This window comes from Onychostruthus taczanowskii, unplaced genomic scaffold, assembly GCF_017590055.1.
Source record: "Onychostruthus taczanowskii isolate IOZ18803 unplaced genomic scaffold, ASM1759005v1 scaffold75, whole genome shotgun sequence".
Taxonomy (NCBI): Eukaryota; Metazoa; Chordata; class Aves; order Passeriformes; family Passeridae; genus Onychostruthus; species Onychostruthus taczanowskii.
Genome location: NW_024505339.1, coordinates 3,830,987 through 3,846,970, shown reverse-complemented (window position 1 = coordinate 3,846,970; position 15,984 = coordinate 3,830,987). Strand labels below are relative to the sequence as shown.

At 47.2% G+C, this 15,984-nt stretch overlaps 1 protein-coding gene across 1 annotated transcript; it reads left to right on the top strand.

Moving 5' to 3' along the window:
* Window positions 1–631: 631 nt before the first annotated feature.
* Window positions 632–15,108, top strand: LOC121345888 (3 beta-hydroxysteroid dehydrogenase type 7-like). The gene is made up of 6 exons (XM_041423192.1): window positions 632–779; window positions 5,131–5,286; window positions 8,378–8,486; window positions 12,554–12,653; window positions 13,605–13,767; window positions 14,669–15,108. The coding sequence occupies exons 1-6, from the start codon at window positions 632–634 to the stop codon at window positions 15,106–15,108; spliced, it is 1,116 nt and encodes a 371-aa protein (XP_041279126.1).
* Window positions 15,109–15,984: the final 876 nt, after the last annotated feature.

The following is a 15,984-nucleotide window of genomic DNA, read 5'->3' as shown; positions in this document are numbered from 1 at the left end:
AATAGAGTTTTCAAATTATGAGAGGTCCTTCTCCTCCTAAATACACACACACACACACACACACACACATATCAATATATATCAGAGAGAGGGGTGTGTGTGAAGTATTCAGCTCAAGGCAGATCCATCCAGGAGAGCCTTGCCAGATCCTCAGACTGCTGGATCTGGTGACCACAAAGCCCAGCTGCCCCTTCCTGGCACAGCTCAGCTCTGGAAGGACTTGCTGCTCTAAAGCCTCTCTCCAAACCAGCAGGGCATGGGAACAGGCTCCTTGCAGCATCCCACTCCAGCCCTGAGCTGATAAACCTGCCTGTGGGAAGGGACTGTGCAGGGAGCAAAACCAGCATCCAGATTTTGGCTTGAGACTGGACACACCCCAAGGCAAGCCAGAGGTGTCCCACTGGCCATGGGAGCAGGGAAAGGCTGGGTCAGAGAGCCCAGCAGGGGCAGCACTGTGGGACCATGCCAAGGAAAAGCTGATTTATGTGTAACCAGCTGCAGTTAATGTTCACCCAGCAGCACTCATGACAGCTAAACTTTAGACTTAGCTCAGAAAACACTGGCTGAGTGCATGATAAGATCCTGGCATCCTCCTTCTCTCTGCCCCTCACCCACAAAAACATCTGCAGCAATGGATGGAGCCTGGGTCTACCTGGTGACAGGAGGATGTGGGTTTGTGGGGGAGAGGATCGTGGAGCTCCTGTCTCAACAAGACTACATCAAAGAAGTCAGAGTTTTTGATTCAGCAGCAAGAGAAGAAGTAGAAAAACTCAGCACAGGTAAGAAAAGGCCAGCAGCATCTATTTAGTGCCCATAACCCTCCCCTTCCTGGCAGCTGGGATAACACTGGAGATGCCACAGTTACAGGCATGGGGCAGGAACCTGGATGAACAGACTGGGTGAGGAACAACTTCCAGCTCAGAAGTTTTACAGCACAGCACTAAATCAAAGAAAAAAGACCCCTAGGGATGGGTCACCCAAGAGAAGTGTCCCAGTGAGGCTCTGAGTGCCCAGGCAGGGCTCAGTTGTGAGGAGCCACGTGCACACAGGGGCTGTGACATGGGAGCTTGGCTGCCCAGCCAGTCTGACACAAAGGGGCTAAACCAACACCCTCCTGAGCTGCTCCAACCCTCCTGCTTCTGAGGGAAATAACTAAAAACCCTGACAGCAACAGAATCAGTCTCAGCACCTACTGCAGGCATTGTGAAATGAATGGTGGAAATCATTGAGAGAAACCTTTAGCAGCCTTAAAAAAGGAGGGGCTGAGTGTCAGTAAACAGATACTGAAATAATTCATTTGATCATATCCTGAGTGCTGCCCTCATGCCGGGTTGAGCACAGTGAGATTTGTTGGGGAAAAACATCCTGTTTTACTGGATTCAGGAATACCCATGCAAAACAAGCCAAGGCAGCTCAGGGTGCTCTGCTCAGCTAATGCTGGGCTGGGTTCCCTGTCTGTGACTGCCCAAACCTTCAGCCTGCTTTGAGAGAGGAAAAAATGCTGAGGGAGATCCTGTGGGGAGATATGGACAGAAAGGGGATGCACCCACAGCAAGTCAAGACTCCCAGGGAAATATCACTATCAGAAACCTCCCTGGCAGATGAACTCAGCAGACTGGTTTCCCCAGCTTTCAGGGAGCCAATTACCTTAAAAGCACCCATAATTGAAGAAAAAGCTGCTTAAACCTTAGGGAGGTGCCAAAATCCATGCTCCAGGAGGGGTCTGTGGCCTGACACCCCAGCAAACCACAGGCAATGAGGCAGGAGCAGCCTGAGGGGCCATCCCAACCCCATCCCTGTGCCCCAGGCACTCAGCTCCACCACAGATGTTTGTTCTGTCCCCAGGCCACCCCAGCAGCCCATTTATCTCTGCCCCACCAGGCAGTGGGTACAGTCTGGGTCCTTGATTTCCCACCTAAACGTAACAGGTAGAGGAGGTATTACAGGATTGTTGTCTTTTTTTGGTTTTTTTTTTTAACAACAATCTTCACCATCTGCAAACCACATCCTTCCACTCCACACTGGTTTCTGCTTTAGGCTAAAGCAGCTCTCACACACTCCTTCCTCCTCCTCTGCTCCATCCAGCACTGCAGGGCACTGCAGGGCACTGCCATTGTTCCTGTCTGCAAGGGGGCATTGAATTTTGGGCTGTGGCCTTCCCATTGCTGCAAAAAGCTGATGGGTTTGTCTCTTCCATCCTGTAATTTATCCTCCTGTTTTACCTGTCACTACAATTGTGCCTTTTCCAGCTGACAACAAGAAACAGCTCCTGAGCTGCTCTGGCCCAATTCAATTCCTTCATAAAGATCAGCTGCCTCTTCCCTGCTAAACCCAAAAACTTCTCTTTGTTCCTATCAAATTTCACTTTTTTTTTTCCCCCTCCAGACTCTGTTAATTCCATTCAGCGACTACTCAAATCCTCCAGCATGGTCCCTCCCAGTCTGATGTTATCTGCTGATTTAATGAACAAATCTGCCAGATTCTTGATGAAAACAATCAAAAAGACTCAAATACAGCAATAAGCCCTGGAGAGCCCCAGGGCAGCCACCTACCACAGCTGGCAATTCCCTGGGAACTGTAATTCCACCAGCTTTGTGCTCTCCTTAATGGGGCTTATTTAGCCCATGTTTTACTGACTCCTTGTGAGAATGACGCCGAGTTTCCAAAGCCCTTCAAAAATCAAGATAGATGACATCAACCTGTTCCACAATATCCCTGCAGCCTGTTACCTTGTCATAAGAACAAAGGAGGTTTATCTGGCTTGATTTGTTCTCGACAAATCCATGTCAGCTGCCTCCGTTCTGCCCATTATCCCACAGGTGCTCATACACGTGGTTGGGTGCGTGCTCCTGAATCTCCTGGGGTTGAAACCAAAATGTTCTGTAATTTTCTGCCTCTTCTTTACCTCCCTTCTAAGCACAAGCGTTTCATTTGCTCTGCTGAACGCTCCCAGTGCCTTCAGAAGCTCTCCAAAGCAGCTGATAACACACTGAAGCTGCAGTTACACCCCTCACCACTTTAGGAGCCCTGGGAAGAGCTCATCAGGCCTTGTCAATTTGGAAATTCCTCATGGTTGCTTTACACCAGCTGCCTTAACACAGCTGGTGTGGAAAAGGATATTTAACACTCCAGCCTGGTGGCTTCTAGGCTTTCCCAAACAACAGAGGAGCAGAAAAATTCCCCCCAAGAGCCTGCTGACACCCTGCTCTGCCTCTCAGCATCCTCCTCTGCACTCTGCTCCTCCAGGCAAGGGTTTTAGCTCTGCTTCATGGACAGCTCCTTTCCTTTCACCTCTGTTCTCACTGCACCGACTCTGCTTTACTACTAAATTAATATTCACCCTCAGTGTTAATTAATTTAATATTTAAACTCCCCAGAGTGAGTCCACTGATTGTTGGCTATGCTAATGAAGAAAGCAGCTGGACTCTTTGGTAAAATTCCTGTCTCCTCCTCCGTCCTGGGCTGCTCAGAGGACACTCAGCCACTTGACCTGCTGCCTTGGATTGCATCCCTCCTTTTGGGCCATGGGGAACAATCCTCTGCCCACCTTGCCCTGCTGGATCCTCTCTGAGGGTTTCCAACCATAACAGCCCCACAGCCAGAGCCACAGACCCTTCCCTGATTTGTGGGATCCTCCAGGAATTCCGACCCTGGAAATGGCTGGAATTCCCAGCCCAGGATGTGTGGGCTCTCTGCCCAGGGCAGAGCAGACATCTCCTTCCCAAAGCACCCCCATGAGTGGCTTCTTGCAAATCCCTGAGGAGCACAGGCTGCCCATCCCAGCTTCTCCCTGTTCCAGTCCCAGAAAGGGGGAAATCCTACTTAAATGTTACAACACTGTCCCGAAGCTAGAAAATGAACAGTAGATGCCAAGAGTAGCCATGTAAGGAGCAGCTACTCTGAGGAAGAAGAAGGAGGAGGTAAAAGGGAATCAGGGGAAAATTCTGAGTGGCTCTAAGGGAGGAATTTCCTATGAAACTTTTTAACCCTGATGCATTATTTTCCTTCTTAATCTCCAGTATTTGCAATTTAAACAAAGCTCTGTGTGATGCCTCTTGAAATCACCAGGTGTTGCTCCCACAAACCCTAAAATTTTGTGTCTGAAGGGAGGAGTCCAGCACAGCTTCCCTGGTGCAGAGGGGCAGGAGCAGCTCCAGCCCTGGGCCAGCTGTGTCCTGCTGCAGTGACACACACAGCGACGCTGCCCGCAGCTGATGCACAGCACCGTGCTAAACTAAAACCAGACGCAAACCTGGCTCCTTGGAGTTCAAAAAAAAAAAAAAAGTGCTGGATTTAAACGGCACAGTCACTATCAGAGTGCTTTGCCTTGCCCTGCAGAGAGGACATTCCATGCTTTGCAGGAAGGTATAATTTTTTTGTACTTTGCAGAAAGTACAAGTGCTGATTTGATGTATAATTATTTATAATTTTTATTTATATTTTTTAAATTATAAATTAAAATGAATTGTTTAATAAAATTATTTATTAAATTAATAAATAAATACTTGTTAGTGATTAATTATTAATTTTTATTTATTTAATTAAATTTAATTAAAATTAACAAATTAATTTTTATTTACAAATTTTTTGTACTTTGCAGAAAGTACAAATGCTGATTTGATTTATAATTTTTTGATTTCTAAATTTGTATTTGATTTATAAATTATTTATTTTGAAAGTAAAATAAATTTATTTAATTTTAAAATATTAATGTAATTATTAATTAATAAATTATCCGTTATTTATTCATCAATAATTAATTTATGATTAAAATTTATGTATTTAAAATTTAATTGTTATTTGTTTTTCTTTTATAGATTTTTTGTACTTTGCAGAAAGTACTAATGTTGGTTTGATTTATAATTTTTTATTTATAATTTTTATTTATAAATTTTTATTTATAATTGAGAATTAATTTTTTAATTTTCAAATTGTTTGCTTTATTATTTTTGTAGGTTTTATTTATTTTTATTATTTATAAATATAATTTTAATTTTATTACTTATTAAGTTTTATTTAATCAAAATTTAATTTGAATTTTTTTAAATAAATTTTTTTGTACTCTGCAGTAAGCAAATGCCAATTTGTACTCTTTTTCCCGCCCTGCACCTCTGTGCTGTGCTCCTGCAGGCCCCACTCGCGTGACGGTGACGAGAGGCGACATCCGCGACCCCGGCGCGCTGCTGGCTGCCATGAGCGGGGTGCACATGGTCCTGCACACGGCTGCCCTGGTGGACTACAGGGACACCGTGCCCTTCGGGGACATGAGCGCTGTCAACGTCGGGGGTGAGCCCAAGCTGGGCCCTGGGCACGGCCCGGCCCTCTCACCCCCTGCAGCCACATCCGGCCGCGTTTCGTGTCCCTCCGTGTGGATCCCACACGCCCGCGGTGGGAGAGGTGCCCAGGACCCTTCCAGCAGGGAGGTTTCTCCCCTTGCCCCTCTGTCCTTGCAAGGCAAAGGAGGGGAAGGTGCCCAGAACCTTTCCAGTGGGGAAGTTTTTCCCTTTGCCCCTCTGTCCTTGCAAGGCAAAGCATGGGAGAGGTGCCCAGAACCTTTCCAGTGGGGAAGTTTTTCCCTTTGCCCCTCTATCCTTGCTCAGGGAAAAGGATGGGAGAGGTGCCCAGAACCTTTCCAGCAGGGAGGTTTCTTCCCTTGCCCTCTGTCCCTGCAAGACAAAGGATGGGAGAGGTGCCCAGAACCTTTCCAGCAGGGAGGTTTTGTCCCTCTATCCTTGCTCAGGGCAAGGGATGGGAAAGGTGCCCATAACCATTCCAGCAGGGAGGTTTCTCCCTTTGCCCCTCTGTCCTTGCCCAGGGATGCTCCTCTCCACTGCTCATCAAATCTGAGCTCAGTTTTGGCACAGCTCTCCTGGGCCGGGGCAGAACTTCCCCTGGTGGCACTGAGGTGGGTCAGGACACACCTACAGTGGTCTGAAAATGTTTTGTGTGTGACAAGGGTAACAATTAAAATTAAACTCTGCTCTGGGTAGCTCGTAGCTTTCCCAGGGATTTTGCCCTGTCTATACCAGCACAAGGCTGTACTCATTGAACTGCACCCACCAGAAGGGAGTGATGCTGTTTTAATTAGCAGAGTGATGCTGTTTAATTAGTCAGAGTTCCCAGCTATCATGTATCAACAGGCCACGTGTAACTGAGAGCTCCACAATCCTGTCCTCCTACCACCAAGAGCCAATTTCATGTTGGGTGCAAGATCTGCTTAGAGAAAATTTGTTCATAAATCTAGGAAATAAGCACAGGCTATAAAAATAATGAAATCCCTATTACAGCAGCAATTCCAGTGGTACCTCAGGCTGTTAGCTACTAAAATAGTCGTTAACCAAAAGGAAGGAATTCTATTTTTTTTTACTATATATACATCTCCAACTCTATTACTGCTTAGGGCTTTGACTATTTGCTGATACGTTCAAGGGTAACATTTAAATTCCAGCCTTCTTTTCTTTGCTGTACTTGTTTTCAAAACTCAGTGCTTTTAAGAGCCTGTATTGTGCTCTCTGTGTTTTGAGAAGATCAGAGCCTGAGGGTTCCTGCTGCTTTTTAGTGGCTTTGTGAGCTCTTCCCCCTCACTGTTGCTGTGAGCTCAGTGCTTCAGCTCAGGGAGGATTTGCAGAGAGCACTGAACACCAGGCAAGTCCCCTCCTCAGCAAACCAAACCTCTTGCAGATGTTGGTGACATTCCCAGAAAACCACACAAGCAAGGATTTTCCAGTGTGACTCTTTGAGGAGCACGGCCTGGGATGGTCCTGCATTTCTGCCTCTCCTTGCATGGCTCCACATGGAACTCCCCAAAATGGGGCTGCTGCCCTCACTAGGGCTCCTCAAAATCCTGAACTCAGAGATTAGCCTGAAATTCTCTATTAAAATCATGACAGATAAAAGAATAAAAATGGTATTTGATACCTGCTGTAGACTTTGTGGAAAAAAGTAGGGTCAGGAGAGGTCAAGTATGTAATCCTCTAGCTGGCTCCTCTGTGCAACTCAGGCCACAGAAATCCATCCAATTACTGCTCTAAGCCCAACAATTTGTGGCTAAATTGGACCATTCCTTTTCAACAGGCTTGTTGCCTCGAATTAAGGGTGCAAGTTAATGGGCTATCTATCATGGCTTTCAGCAAGCCAGAACAATGCTGAGGAGTGGTGGTGTGGCTATGGTTAATTATCATTTCTGGCCAAAATTTACATCTTCTGCTTTGATTCCCTCCTCTGTTTCAACCACTGGCTGCTGAATCCTGTTATAGCCTTGTTGACTGAATTAAAGGGTTCTCTTCTACAAGAATTATTTTTTCCATCTAGTCACTTAAAGACTTTTTAATCTGCTTTTTGTTAAGCTGAATGGATTTTAACTCAGCTGTTTCCAGTGATGTTTCTCACCAGGGGTTCTCAGTTAACTTTACATATTGTGATAGGCTCATGAAGAAGCACATTGATTCTTTTCCACTGGGATTTCAGATGGATTCATGTGCTTGGAAATTATCCTAAACTCAGGATTTCCTTGGTAATTTCAGATTATGCCCTTAATAGCAAAGAGAAGAGAAATCACAACCCTCCCACACAAGATCTGCAGACAGGCCCAGGGCAGAGCCTGCTTAGCCAGGCACAAATAGTGTGGAGGTTTCTGGAAGCCAACCCTGCAAGCTTCCTTTCAGATCTGCCTTACCAGGTCTGAAGGCCCTCAGTCCATGTCATTGAGGTTCTCACAGGATCAACTTGGATCAAAATCACAATGAATGCAAAAATCACCCTTCAAGAGTCACAAATCATTCAAACCCGCCAAAATACTCCAAAATAAACACACTAAACCACACACACTGACCAACTAATTCATCCAGAACAACCTTCCTCAAAGCAAACCATGTTTTGGATTTGTCTGGATTTCACATGAATTTGTAAGCTGCCCTCATTGTTTTATTTAAAGTTCTGCAGGTGTCAGAGTCTGATGGAGTGATTTCACCCTGTAGGACCCTGCAGATCTACAGAGCAACACATGCAACTAAAACACTGATCCTTTGTCAGAAGGCTGCAGTTCACCAACAACCTGCCCCCAAATGAAAAAGGATTGTTTTGCTCTGCCAAGCCCTCAGCTTCCCTTTGTTAGCAGCTCTAAAGTCCAAGTTAAGTCAGTTGCCAATGGCCATGGAGGATTAGCCACATCAGAGCTATGGATGTGACTGCTTCTCTTGTTATAAACCATCCCCTCCTGAGGAAATGCAGCCCTGACCTGGGGCTCTACATCTTTTCAGCCATAAAAAAAAAGATGGGTTAGTTCCAAGTTGGGAAGCCCTTGGGAACCTATTTTGATTTGCACAACAGGAATCAAGGCAAGGTGGTTGATGTTTGTCCTTCCCATCCTGCCCCACAGGAACTGAAAACGTGGTGAGGGCCTGCTGTGACCTGAGCATCCCATACCTGCTCTACACCAGCTCCATCGCTGCCGTGGGACCCAACACCTCCTGTGAGCCCCTGCTCAGGTGAGGCTCAGCAAATCTCCTCCATTGCTCTGTTTGTCCAGTCAAACAGCAATGCAACTGCAGCCAGATGGAGATTTGAGCTGTGCCTACCAAGGAGAAGATTTGTGTTCCCCTTCCTGTTTGTTCCTCTTCTCTTTCTTGAAAACCTTTCCTTGCTGCTCTGCCCATTTAGGAACTGTGGCTCTTCCCAGCCTAAGCCTGGCCAGTGGTACCCCCAGGTGAAGAGCTGTGTGCCCAGCTGCACTGCCAGGCTGCCCCTGGATCTACAGCCCTGCCCCTCTGAGCCCCAAAATGATTTTCAGATAAGGTTTCACATGCTCAAATTTTGGGATATGGCCAAATTACATCCTGCTGTTGGATCAGAGGTTTTGCTCTCCCACACAATGAGTCAACCCAAAGGGCAGGTGGTGCCCCACTGCTACCACCACACTGCCCCTTCTCCTCCCAGCTCCAAAGGGAACTGCTGGCACTCCTGTGCCCATCTTCTGTTATCAAATGTGGGCAAATCCCAGAAAAAAGCAATTGCCCAAGAAGTCTTAGGGGACAAATGCACTGGTGTGAACATGCCCTGCAGGATTCAGGTGTAGTCAAATCCTTCAGTTACCTGCTTCTGATCTGCAAATGGTACCCTGCTATCCCTCAAAATCCTTCTTCCTGGAACATGCTCATGGGGGCTATCTCCTGGGCTCCTGGATCTCACCACTTTGGGGCTTTATGCTCAACCCTTCTCCTCTGTTTGTGGCTCCCGTGAGATTGACCCACAAGACCCAGAAGCAGCAGCAGAGTTTTAGAAAACCCTCTGTGGCAAAGGTGGGATTTGGATCGATACAAAGACAGGGGTCAAAATAACAGTTTTGAGGGTTTTCTTGCTTTGATCTGCAGAAGTGACTTTGACAATCAGTGACACCCCTGCTCAGGGCTCAGCATCAGGATTTGGGAATACTTTTGTACTCTTGGGGCAACAGCACCTGCACCTTGAGAGCAGGGTTGATATTTCTGAAGAAGTATCTTCAAAAATTCAGGGGCTGAAGTTTTAGGTTAAATTTGAGGTCAGTTTGACGTGTACTATTGGAAGGCTCCTTGCTGATTTCAAGCTTGGTTGCTCAGCCCCTGGAAATTTGTGTGCCAGTGCAGTTGGCTCCAAGTCAAGTGGTGTCTCCACAGGCTGGACACAGCTGCCTTCAGTCACCTGGCTCTAGAAATTTGAGCTCAGCTAGAAAAGACATAACTTAAAATTGCCTACAAGCCTAAATTTCATGCTCACAAGTAACTTAAGGCATAAGCCCCTTGTTTTGAAAAGTGTCTAAGCACTCAAATCTGTAGAATAAATGTATGGCTTATGAAAAAATCCATGAGAAGCAACTCAATCCACTTGGGACCACAAGCACTGGAGACTGTGTCACTGCTTAGCTATGGAATTTGGCCCGTAGTAAATACAAATAATTCCTAAGAATTCATGTAGATACAGGCACATCCTTGTCAGGATTTTAGTCCTGTGACTTAAGAGAGAGATATGAACAGATGTCTTGAAAAAAGCAGTCCCAGATCTTGCCTGATCAGAGTCCTTTGGCTTGTAATGGTGGCACCAACAGGGGCAAGAAAACCCACCCAAGCTGATGGCCATGGAGCTATGAACAGCCTTCCCCAAACAAAACCACACCTGGAGCCTTTCACTCATTTTGCAGAACACACTCCTCCCATTATCCTGAGAGGAAGCCCTAGAGAGGGGTCTTCATTCTCCAATTATTTTGATTTTAAATGAAGGGAATTGGATAATGAGAAGTATCAGCCTCCCAGTGAAAACTTACCCCACCTGTCTCAGGAGGGAGCCCAGGGATGACTGGGAGCAGCATAACATGGCTCTGCTTTCCAGACTGAAGGCACAGGTGATGCCTTTCTCCTTCCTCCTCTGCCCATCTCCCTTTCCCCACCCCATCTGTTCTGCCCTCTCCCTCACAGTCAAGAATCCTGCCTTTTCCTTTTCCTTTTCCTTTTCCTTTTCCTTTTCCTTTTCCTTTTCCTTTTCCTTTTCCTTTTCCTTTTCCTTTTCCTTTTCCTCTGTGCCCCTTCTCCATCACTGCACTGTAGAATTTATTTACCTCCCTTTTACGTGCAGGGAATTGGCACAGACAAAGCAGGAGGAGCCTCTGGCCGGGGTGATGGGCACAGGGATAATGCTCACACCTCAGCATCCGACAATAATAGAAAATGCCTCTGTCAGTCTCAATCCCTGGGAGACAGGCACTGCTGAGATACCTTCTGACAATGCTGCTCCAGTCTGATTAGCGTTCACTTATCTGGGATCGTTTTGAAAAGCAAGAGCATTATGCTGAGCTCTTTGTTACTACCAAGCTTCAGAGGGGTGGGGGAAGGCACACACAGCAGAGCCCAGGAACAGCAGGCAGGTTTGTCCCTTTGTGAGGCTGCTGCTTTTCAAAAGCTTTGCAGGGCAAAAAAACAGAGAAGAAAAAAAAAAACCCAACCAAACCCCCCCCCAAAAAAAAAAAAAAAATTGATTAAAAAAAAGAAGAAAGCAATTAAAACTAGAACTTCTAGATAACCCCCCACTAATTGTCTTGGGTCTCTCCTGGGCTTGCAACAAACCTTGCACAATCAATCTTTTGTCTTGCTTGCTTTTAGGTTTGTCTCTTGTTCATGCCCTGTAAACACGGGGAGGGGAGGAGGGTTTTGTGATAGAAGCCCAGGGTGTGTGAGGAGTCTGCATTTCTGATGCTCCTAATTTATTTCTGTTGCTGTAGTGCAAGGAGAGCCTGATCTCAGCTGGGATATCTGACACACAACATGCCAGACTGCTGAACAGGCAAGGGCCAGGCAGCAGCATCAGCCACGTTTCACACTGGGAGATCTGAGCACAAGAAAGAGAAAACAACTTGCCAAGGTCAAAGAGGGAGCCTGAGTCAGAGCTGACTCTCCCAAGGCCCAGTGTTTGACAAAAACACCTCTGCTGCAGATTTGCTGGCCACTGAGCCCTGCCAGGAGATGTATGCAAGCCCATCTGCCACAGGAGGGTGAGGATTCCTCTTTGCCCTGCGTGGGGTACCCTGTGCCTGGCAGGTCCTGGTTTGCCAGGTGGATTTCTCTTTAACAGCAAAATATAGTAAATGAATTTAAAAATGGGAAGAGTCTCCAGCAGCACATGGAGGGAGGGAGAGCTCATCTCTGCTACTCAGGGGAGCAAGTGGATGCTCCTTCCCAATGCTGCAAGCCAGGTTTCTTCACTCCAGAGCCCACTGGAGATGTTTAATCAAATCCCATGGTGGCCTCAGGCTGATCTAAAACCACTGGGATGAGATGCTGACACCCTCTGGGGAACAGAGCTGCTTTCTGCTTTCTCCTTGGCATTATTCCAGGCCCTGTGAGGCCAGTTCCATGTGAGATCCCACATGAGGCTTTCCCCTTGGCAGCTCTAAGGTGGCAGCCTGAGGAGCAGGTTGTCTTCCACAGTCACAGCCCAGTGTTATCTGCTTGTCCTTGGGCTCTACTTCTCCTTCCCCTCAAGGGTAATTTGTGAGGGGAGATGAAGGAGCAATCCCAGCCCAACCCTGCTGACTGCAAGGCTTCCAGGAGATCTCCAGCAGCTCCACCACATCCCCAAATGCCTCCCAACTTTAATCAACTCTGTGAGAAAATTAAGTAGCAGTTTCTCCTTTTGGTTTATGGCTCATGAGAGGCTTTTCTCTGCCCCTAATGAAGAAATGAAGTAGAATTGCTCTCATTTTGCTGCCCTCCATCTTCTTGTGCTCTTTTTTACCTTGCTGTGAGTTGCTTAAAAATGTCACTCTGCTGCCTTCTAATTTGCCTGATGGAATGTTATTTCAATCATGCTATTAGACAAAACTGAATCCAGCTCTGAGATGCCTGTGAACACCCCAAAGCACCTGCTGTTCCCTGGGGCTTTATTCCTCCCAAAGTGCATCGAGGAGCTGAGCTTCCCATAGCAGAAAGCCCTGGGAGCAGGGAATGCAGAGCAAAGCAGACTGGCACGGATGTCCCCAAGCCCTGTGTTCTGCCCCGGGTCACCCCCTGTCTCCCACAATCTGTTCCAGAGGAAACGAGGACACTCAGTACAGTGGGGAAGTGGAGCTGCCCTACGGGAAGACAAAAGCCATGGCAGAAAAAATTGTGCTTGAAGCCAACGGAAAAAAGGTACAAAATCCAGTGGTAGCACCCCTGGAATTACAGCCCAGGGCAGGGGAAAGGGGGAGGTGGTTGGAAAGAGCCCACAGCTCCTGGCTAAGTGTGTATGCAACCTGTGCCTGGATTTGATGCACAAACCACATTGTCCTAAGCCTCCCAAAGCCTGATATTCCCACATGAGCAGGAAGCTGCCAGACTCTCCCAGGATCACAGGGTGCTTTCCTTCAGCTCCAGCAGGAGTGTGACTTTGGAAAGGGCTGTGCTAAATTAGGGCTGAAGGAACCAGGTTCACCTAGCAGGGTGCTTTCCTTCAGCTCCAGCAGGAGTGTGACTTTGGAAAGGGCTGAAGGAACTGGGTTCACCTAATTCATACTGAAAATAAGTGTAATTTCCAGGCTTTTCAGAGTGACTTAAGAATTAAAAATATTGGTGTACCCAGAGCCAGCCCCCCACCCAAGGTAGCTGTTCAGTGTTTTAGGCTGGCAGTGCAGTCAGCAGACATATGAGTTCTTCTAGACAAAGAAGGAGAATGTAAAAATGAGACTTGTTCTCTAAACCACTGCCTGGAGCATCTCTCCCCCAGTCCCAGCTTGAGGCCAGCCAGTTGGGCTGGCTTGCTGTGGTACCTGGGTTTTGTTGTTGCAAATCCTCTTTTGTACACCAAACTGCAGAAGAATTCATGCCACCAGCACTCTCCAGCCAGCACCTCTCAAGGAGCACCACGTGGGTGCAGGTCTGCTCTGAAAACAAAAATAAAATCAAACTGGGCACCTGCTTGTGATTTTAGGGACCCAAAGCAGGTGCCAAGCAAGCAGAGCAGCTCTGCAAATGTTGACTCATCTAGGCCAATACTCCCATGGTTTGGGTTTATCTGGGAAACCCAGTGTCACTGTGTTTAGATGGATTCCATCTCGCATCTAAACTGGATCCATCCACTGACATCCCTCCCTGATTTTCCAGCTGAGCAATGGTGGCACACTCAGAACCTGCATCCTCCGTGCCAACACGGTGTATGGGGAGAAGGCAGGGTTCCTGCAGGAGCTGTACTTGCTTGCCAGAGCCAGGAGTGGTGTTCTGAACTACCTGGAGCCTGAGGACACCGAGCGCAATCACACCTACGTGGGTGAGTGAAGGGCTGAGCTCCTTGCATGGGTGCTCCCAGCTTTAGTCACAGGGGATTTTACACGTCAGCTCAGCCATAATCTCCCCAGACAGAGAGATGAGTCTGGTGAATGAGCACAAATGGGTTTGGAAGCACAAAACTTAGACTGGCTAAAGGATTTTAAAAGCAGTTTCTTATTAGTACTGTTTTCCTGGGAAGGGTTCTCTTGATTCCCTTTGAGAAGGGTTTCAGGGATATATGAGGGGCAGAGAGAAATTCTGGCTGTGTTTTTAAAATGTTTTTGCTAGGAAAAGACATTTCTTCATTAGAAAAAAAAAAAAAAATTAAACTACCACTACTTGTCAAGTTCTTTACAGACAAGGCTGCACTACATAACCAGTTTTAGCAAACACAGAAATTACTCACAAAAGCTACAGGAAGAGTTTGTTTTGGTGCCTTTCAGGGGGGTGTAATTCACCATTAGATCATGCAGGCATTCACTGATTTCTATGCAGCATACTTATATGTGTTTTTCCAAAAGTGCAGATTTTGAAAATGCTCTTAGAGAAGAATCCGGCCCAGATAAATCAAGTGACTCCTTCAAAGCCTCACAGCAGAGGCAGGGATAAAACCCTGGAGCACTGCCTCCTATTCATCCTGCTCTGACTACAAAACACTGCCCTTTTGCTTCACGTGAACCAGGATCACAAGGCACATTAATTGTCCAGCTCAAAGGGGAGACCAAAGGTTTGAAGGATGTTGGAGGCCTGGATTAACTACTCAGTCTCTCTGCAGCACAGCTGAGCACACACGAGTGCCTCCCTGCTCCCCAGCACTGAAACTGGCAGATCCAGTGCACTCGTTCTATGGTCAGCAGGGAAACTGAGCTCCTCCTGTTTCTCTCCCTCTCTTATTTCTCCAGGGAACGTGGCATGGATGCATGTGCTTGCAGCAAGGCACCTGCAGCAGAAGGCAGACCTGCTGGCAGGACAGGTGTATTACTGCTACGATGACACCCCAAGTAGGAAGGGTTTCCTGGTCAGGCACCAGCTGCTGTCCAGTGCAGACCCCTCGGTGAGGCTGGGCTCTCACATCCCCTACTGGAAGATGTGGTTGATGATACAAGTGCACAGGATCCTCAGGGCCATCCTGTCCCCCTTCTGGAGGCCACAGCCTTTCCTCAGCGTGCCCCTGCTGAACACCATAGTCACCACCTTCTCCTTTGAGACAGACAAGGCCTCCAGGCATTTTGGGTACAAACCCCTGTTCACGTGGCAGGAGAGCAGGCTCAGGACTGCACAGTGGTTGAAAGCAGCAGCAGGGAGCCTGGGACCCCCCCAGCTGCATGAAAAGAAGAACTGAACAGCACTTCTGGGGTAAGGAAGTTGCTTATCACAGCAGCAGGTTCCACCTGAATTCACAGAATGACTGGGTTGGAAGAGACCTTCAAGACCATCGAGTCCAACCCAGCCCCAACACCTCAACTCAACCCTGGTACCCAGTGCCACATCCAGGCTTTGTTAAACACACCCGGGGATGGTGACTGCACCACCTCCCCAGGCAGCCATTCCAGAACTTTATCACTCTTACTGTGAAAAAGTTTTCCTGATATCTAACCTGTATTTCCCTTGGTGCAGGGAAGGGAGCTTCACAATCTCCATGGACCTTTGGCAGGAGCTTTGCAAACACAGAAATCCTGGTACTGAAGCAGAGAGGAAGAAAAACTCACAGGCTGCAAGCTGTGATACCCTTGCCATGCCAAAATCTCAGCTATTTTGTGTCCCATGGGCATTTGAAACCTTCCCTGCACACCCACAGGACTTGCTGGCCTCCCTCATTGCCGTGGTGCCACCACTGCACAGTGACTTGTGGGAACAAGAGAGAGCAAGCTCAGCTGGGGGATGGTGCCCAAAAAACACCCTTGTGGTAAAATCAGTGAACCAGTTTCGTTCCACAGTCTGGGAGCCATGGTCTTGGACATTTGGTGAGGTGGCTGTACCTGGTTCAGGCATTGAAGGGCTCTTCAGTGATAGTTTTGGGGAGGACAAGTAAAACCCAGCAGGTCCTTGTTCTGATTTAGGGTTTAATAAAAAGTAAAACCAAAAAAATCCCTTTTCCAAAACTGCCTTTTGCAAGATGCTTCCTGTTATTCTTTACATGTGGAATATTGAATATCTATTTTGAAATATTACCCCTCTGAAAGGAAATCTTCTGATCTTTTGTCCTAACAAGCCCTAG